General features: G+C 37.4%; 1 protein-coding gene across 3 annotated transcripts in view; it reads right to left on the bottom strand.

Annotated features, from left to right (window-relative positions):
- Positions 1-7,525, bottom strand: part of CRYZL1 (crystallin zeta like 1) — a 30,234-nt gene that overhangs the window by 12,845 nt on the left and 9,864 nt on the right. For all 3 annotated transcript variants that reach the window (XM_020796202.3, XM_020796204.3, XM_072994105.2), the window contains exons 5-8: positions 5,651-5,695; positions 4,661-4,729; positions 1,377-1,510; positions 294-405 (exon numbers count right to left, since the gene is read on the bottom strand). In XM_020796202.3, coding sequence (XP_020651861.3) covers positions 294-405; positions 1,377-1,510; positions 4,661-4,729; positions 5,651-5,695 — 360 coding nt within the window. The remainder of the gene's footprint in view (positions 1-293; positions 406-1,376; positions 1,511-4,660; positions 4,730-5,650; positions 5,696-7,525) is intronic.

The raw sequence follows: 7,525 nt of genomic DNA, 5'->3' as shown, positions 1-7,525 counted from the left end.
TCTGTAAGGTTCATGCCAGGTATGTTTCCTTGATAAGAGAAGTACACAACTAGGATGACAACTGAGAAAGGCCTATCACTAGTTGGCATCAACCTGTCCTTCAGTATCAGACAGACTTGGAAAACTTTTTGCAAACCATTTTAGCAACTGGACAACATGATATGGATGTACAAGCTTACATAAGTGTATGTGGGTCCCAAGCAGTTCATGGCTTGTGACAAACAGATGAAAACTTCAAAATGTGTTCTGAATTAGTTCCTCCATGTAGTATGTTATCAAAGACTGAAACTCACCCACAGAAGGTGTAAGCCTCTCGAGATACTGCTTGTCTTCAAGAGTACGCACAGTAGAAATTACTTTGGCTCCTCTGTGTTGTGCTAACTGAATAGCTATGGTACCAAATGGCTGCAAGAGAACAAGCATGTATGTCCAGTAAATTTATATATATATGTAATGTACTTTCTGTTTTGATGAAATAAAATATAAGCTTATGCTCTGAATAACTTAACTGCCAACTACATTATGATCCGTCTGGATGATGTCTCCCTCTTGCCCCAGTACTCTTAACTCTGAGAGGTCTATGGCTCACATGCCCCTTTGGCTGCTCTTCTGCCATTGCAGGCAGCAGAAAGTAAGTCTTTACCATTTTCTACATGACAGCCTATCAGGTATTCAAGATGGGCTATCATGCCTCCTTCTCAGTCTTCTCTTGAGTGACAGGAAGGGGGGAAGAACCGAGATTATGGTAGGGAAGTAATGGGGGGGGAACAGAGTTTGTAGTGGGGAACCAATTACAGGAAGGGAGAGAAGAAAGGGTCTTAAAGCAGCAAGGAGGAGAAAGATTTTACATATAGGGTCAAATAGACGTAACCCAGTATAGAAAATTGGTAAGATGAGATACTCCCAAACAGGATGCCACACTCTAAAATGGAAAAAAAGCCTCTTTCATGGGATTTTCCATTCATGTTAAATCCTGACAACCCATCTCTAATTATAAGCCCAAGATTTTCACATATACTGCTGCAAAGCCAGGTATCCTTCCATCTTACATATGGGTATTTGTATTTCCTAAATGCAGAATGTGTCTGAATTCCCTTCTGTTGGCTTCAATCAATTTTTTCATTCTATCAAGGTCATTTTTGATTGATAAGTTTTTGATAGTGTAGCTAAGGGACTAAACCTGCAGTTGCACGAGGCTGCAGTTACAATTAACAGGATGCTGCAGAAAATTAGTAGAAAATGGTTTCCCTTTGTGGGATGATGTGGAAAATAAGGGCAAGGACTCAATTTTAATATATCGAATGTATCTAAGAAAATGTTTCCTAAACAGTTTTCATAATATGCCATTAAAATTTCATTTCTTGTACAGTACTCACAGTCGCACCATCCATTATTAGCACGGTTTTTCCAGGAGAGACATAGGAAAGGTAATGTAGAGCTGTGTACGCACGAACACCATCACGAATAGTCCCTGCTGATTCAAGCCAGGATATTTTTTCTGGTTTATGAGCTGTTTCAGAGAGGGAAGTAAAACATTAAAAGATTTTCAAATGTTTCAAGCTTGCTTTTGTTTACTATTTGTTTTGAAATGAAATGATCTGATTTTTAAAAAATGATTCAAATATCATAGAAACATTTAAATGTAAGTTTAAAACTATTAAATCTACTTATCAATCTGTTTGCCAGTGTAAGTGTTAAATAGATTTATAGCATATCTGATTCACTGTAATATGGTAAAAGTTAGAATATAAACATTTGGAGAAATCATTTTGTTATTTTAAATTAATTAAATAATAAAAGAATTGCAATTATTTTGTGGTAAAAAAGTATAGTGCTACGGCAGAGTTCAAAGTATGCATGCAAAAAATTATATGGTGTAAATAGTATCACTTTTAATAATGGGAATCCTATGAACCTTTTCAGAATTCAGAGTAGATTCAGTGGAAGGTGTCTGAGGCCAATGGGAGTGATGAAGAAATAAATGCGGAAAAATTGAAACTTTGTCCTGATAAATCAAGAGATCTGAAGAGTTACGCTGCCATTTCTTGGGAGGTTAAAGGATTTACTGGATCACCTTCTCCAAAGGCCATCACAGAGAATGTTTCAATTTAGATGTCCCCTTCCAGGCCTTTAATACAAGAAACCCCTGCAGCTCTTACTTCTCTGGTATCAGAAAGAGAGACAAGGAGGAAAGGTGGGATGGATCAATGACTATGCTGGGAGAGGATGAGGCCCCCCACGGTACTCCAAGTTACAGCTCTGCCTGTAAATGGAGTCTGAACTATGCTATCCATGAAGGTACTACTAGTTTTAATGAGAGGGAATTTGTCAGTAACAAAGTGAGAATAAAACCTGCCAGAGAGGGGAAAAAATGGATATGATGCTATTCACTCATTTCTCCCTTGCTGGCATAAGACTCAACAGCTTTCGATGCTTCGGAGATTCTAAGGGCAGAATTCTCTGCAGCTAACACTAGGATTGCTCTGCTTTCACAGCATGAAAGTAGCATAATCAGAAATAGATCTTTGATACTCATGCAAAGTGCTAAAGAAGATTCTTTAAAAAAAACCCAAAATATTGCTGTACCTTGAGTAAGTTATTTGCAAGTATGGTTAAGTCAGTGAAGTAACTTGGCTGACCATATTCGTAAGTTTCATTGTTTATGTCAGGATCAGGATCAAATTTCTACTAGATCACCTTTCCTGGAGATAGTTTAAGGTCTCCCATGTTACTTGGGAGAGGAACATAGCGTTACTAAATAAACACTGCCTTCTTCCCCATCCATTCTCCCTACTACTTATATAGTTGAAAAAATTAGGAAAATTGTAATTATATTAAAAATTTAAGTAACTTGAAAGCGTGAATCTCGACAGCACAATTAGATAAGGAAGCAGAAGGAAGTTTCAACTGAACATGTATCTACAGCTGGGCACAGACTTGTATGTAGTGTTCAGACATTTGTACTCAATACGTATGCAAAGACAAAAATGCTACGTTCTCTGCTATTATAAGATTACTACTATTATTTCAAAACTAGTTCTGAAACTATTATATCATTCATCAGTGCAAAATTAAAAAGGGGTACATTGGTAGATCCCCTTCATCCTGGGGAAGCCTTTTGGGCGCCTCAGGATGGGGGGCAAAACTTTAATGTATGAAAACTGCCACTACTGCCAGTCCTGCTGTGAGTTTATGCTTTATTGTGTCAGAAGTGTTTATATTTATATGCTAATTTACTTGATCAATTGATTAATTCATTCCAAGTATAAATACATCTCATGAGATGATGCCTGCCACAACATATGCATGCATCATGTAAAAACAGAGCGAATGACCTTCTTATTCAGAAGTATTGTTTTTACCCACATACAAATTTTATTAAACAACTGATTAAGTGACTAAAATATCCGATTAATCAGTAAAGATTTTTTTAAACTGGGAGACAGTTCTAGTAAGGTACAGTAAGTGTATGTAATCCAGATATTTATGGACACTTGCTAACTTCTTTATAATATGAAAGGTAAACAATCTAGTAAGATCCTTTAGCATGCCAAAGGACTTGCATTAATGTAATACAAGTGACATTTTTTGAAAAGTAATCTCCTATTCACTATACACTTTCTGCTATCTCTTACTTCGTAGTAGCTGTCTGGATTTCTCAATGGATTAGGTAATTGGTGATGGAGCCAGAGGTTGGGAGTTTGATTCCCCACTGTGCCACGAGGGAGAAGGGCCAGCCTGTGTAGTGATGGACAAGCTGCACAGTCCCACGGTACCCCAAGAAGGAGGGAATGGACAAACATTTCTGTATATTCTCTACCTAGGAAACCCTGGAAAGGGTTGCCATAAATCATAATTGATTTAATAGCACACACAATTACTTTGTAGTGAGTACTACTAATAATAAATGCACTGTCATAGTATGCAGTTCAAATATCCCAACAAAGACCACTTTTTTATCCAGCAAGGGAAACAGACAAAACTGAAAGGCCTGTGATGTCTGTTGGTGTAAATAGACTGCTAATGTGCATTCTACATTTGCACTGCAATATTCATCCAAGCCTCAGTGTCTAGGTAGATGTAACTTTTATTGCAGATAACAACATGCTTCTCCACCTTGATAACTAATTTAACTACCATTACGCACCTACACATAGCAGCCTGGAACATATCTGGCTTCACCATATAAATAAAATGACATGAATACTTTGTTAAATGAGTTCCTAATTAACTAGCTCTATGCAGCAGTTCTTCCAAAGAAAACTTGAAGGCTTAAGAATGAAAGATAAAGGCTGAAAAAATGCAAAGCGCAAAAGATGGGTGAAAGTTTCTTTTAGAAATCCTGAAATGTTGGGAGCTTCAAGGTCATCCTGCAGAAAGAACTGACTGAACTAACAAGAGAAGAAGTTTAAGAGAAATGGATGAGTCAGCTCTTGGGGGTCTGAGCCTGAACATCAAGTTGCTTAATAGTATGTTACAGTTATTGTTTAGGAAAAATCAAATTACACAGAACTTTTAAGACTTCAGAGTAGGGTAATAAACTTTCAATGATACTTGGACATTGTTCACTATCTATAAATTAAACAGAAGTTCTAGAAGTAATTTTTAAAGATGTTACTTTAATTTAATTCTCCTGTGTTTGTTAATAGAAGATACTTACTTAAATAATGCTCATGAACTAGAACTACTTCACATAAACCAGACTCTTCTGAATCCAGTGGCAGAATTCCTATGAAATTTAAACAAACAAACAAACAAACCAGTTCAAGCCAAGTATATTTGCAGATGTGGAACAAGTAGTACATTTCTAAGCTCAAATACTACATTTTACATTTGGCATCTTTTAGTTCTATGTTATGCAGCTGCAAGAGATACAGCTTGGGAACATTCTGTATGCCCTGCCTTGAGACTCTCTGCTGCAATGATAACAGGGGAACTCAGGATCATGCCTTCACTCCCCCCCTCCCTTTAAAAAAACATGTTTGGAAAAGGAACCAAAGAAATGTATTCATGTTATGTCTGAAAGGAGATCTGATTAAAAGGCATTGTAAATCATAGTTAGTAAATTCTTGAAATTAACTTAGATTATGCCCATTTTTTGGAAGCTTACTCAAAAGTGTATTCAAAGTCTCATGTGAGTTCTTAAGAAATCAGTATTAATTAGGCTTCCTAGGGGAGAGACAGATCAGGGTTCTTGGTTTCACAACAACATAAACAAATCAAAAATTTAAGATGGTTTCTATAGATACTCTTTTGTAGTGGGAGCAGTTAGGTAATGTGCACAAGCATGCTCCTCGTAAAAGATGAGTGAGGGTTAATTCAGAATCCTAGCTTATCATTATGTGTGAACCAGGGCACAGTGTTGAGAAGCTAAAAATAGTACCCTGAGCTGCTTTGAGGAACAGTGGGAGATAAAGGTTACAAATAAATAATCCCATGTCAACAGTGCTTCCATTAGCTTTTAATCATTCAAAGACTTGAAAGGAAACTTTAGCAGATGGAAGGATGGAAATAATGTTGTTCTTATTGAACTATCCAAAATCAACTGTTAACTTATCATAAGCACAGGAGTTGTTGAACATATGCTTATATTCTAATGCAGTTCCAATAGTTGAAAAGCTTCAGCAGCTGGAATAAAACTGCAACTTACCCACCACTTCATCATGAGGCTGGAAAGAGGTTACTTTATGTCCAACTTGGGGGGAAATGAACAAAATTAAAGTACTTAAAAAACATACCCAAATAATCATTAGCAATATATAGTCTTCTAGGTGTACATACTGATCTCCCATAGGATACTAGTAGTCTGACAATAAGGGTTATGGACATACGGTAATACAGTCAATAGAAAAGCAAAGCAAATATTCTCTTTTCAGCAGAGCTAGGAGTCTGCTCCAGTAGACCAAGACAGGTTGTAATTTGTGGTGGTGGGCTGAAGTCTGTGTTTCTTGGAAGGAAAGATTAGTGAAAGGAAAATGCCATCAAGTTGAACTTTGAATTCTACTTTCATGAAAGACCTATCTTTTCTCGTGGATGTCTTTCTGATCCATAAGCAGAAAGCAGCACCCCTACAGAAACGAATCTACAGGGCAAAGAATGCCAATGGGCTCATGCAAATCAGAGATATCACAAAGCACAGTGAAATGCAGTACTTGCAAGGTCATTGCCAGCATAACTGACAGAACACTTTCTGACCTAAAACTATCACTTCTTCTGAGCTAATGACTGTACTGGTTTCATATCCTGGTTTGTTCTCACAAACAACAGTGGGGGTGGGGGTGAGTGAGACAGGTCACAAAATTCAAACTACAGTGCTCAGCTGAGGCTAGACACAGACATTAAAGATGACCTATAACTAAAGCTGAGAGCATGTTAACATTGTACAAAGGTGCCTGAGGTGGTCCTTCCAGGTTTGTGAAATCAAACTGGAAAGAAATCCTAGAGGCAAGAAGCTCATGCTAGGATATTCAGACACTCACATTAGTTAAGCATTTCCCTCAGGCACTCTTTAATGCTGTTTTTGGCCTGAAGAAATCAGGAATGGAAGCTTCCGATATCCTTCTTCCCAAATGTATGAAAAAGGAATGGAGCAAATGAGCCTGAAGCACTAGGGGTTCATGTTAAAAATGAACTGCAGATTCATTGGTTTGGACCATGACCAGAGAGTTCTCAGGTGGTCCATCCTGTTGAATTCCCTTCATTAAAAAAAGTCAGCGAGGCAAGCCAATTTCCTCTTTATAATAGACTGCTCAGAATATGAACCAAGTTTGTCAGATGCTGAAATTTGGTTTTATGAAGCATTTTTCTGTAGCTTTTACTTATATTCTTGAGGTTGTGCCTGCTTAGTTGTTTCTAGGGCTGGATTTTGTTTTAGCCTTGATTGTTTTCCATTGTCTAGAGCAGTGGTCCTCAACCTTGGGCCTCCAGATGTTCTTGGACTTCAACTGCCATAAATCCTGGCCAGCAGAGGCGGTGGTGAAGGCTTCTGGGAGTTGTAGTGCAAGAACATCTGGAGGCCCAAGGTTGGGGACCACTGGTACACTATGCCAGTCGTTCTTAACCTTTTTGAAAGAAACGCCCCCTTGAGCCATTGAGGAAGTTATCATCGCCCCCCTCCCCACGCTGATGATATCTTTTATTTATTTATTTATTTATTTATTTATTTATTTATTTATTTATTTATTTATTTATTTATTTATTTATTTATTTATTTATTTATTTAAAACACTTAAATCCAATGACCTCTGAAAACAAAATTCAATTGCAAGAAAATGAAATGCCCCCAAAAAGTAACATTTAATGATTTAGTTGCAAGGGAATTTTAAGACGCAAAAAGAAATATTAAAAGGGTATAAAAACAAACTGCAATGCAGGAATTAAAAATTTCAAGACGAAAACTCTGAAACTAAATTAAGATTGGAGGAAAATATATATTCATGCACACTGTAAAAAGGCTGCAGCCATCTTCACAGGTGTGGCTTGCTCCAGTGCCCACCTATCGCCCCCTTCTGCTCCAGCGCCCCCA

This window comes from Pogona vitticeps, chromosome 3 (genome assembly GCF_051106095.1).
Source record: "Pogona vitticeps strain Pit_001003342236 chromosome 3, PviZW2.1, whole genome shotgun sequence".
Lineage (NCBI taxonomy): Eukaryota > Metazoa > Chordata > Lepidosauria > Squamata > Agamidae > Pogona > Pogona vitticeps.
Note: the sequence above shows the minus strand (reverse complement) of the source record. Positions and strands in the feature narration are given on the sequence as shown.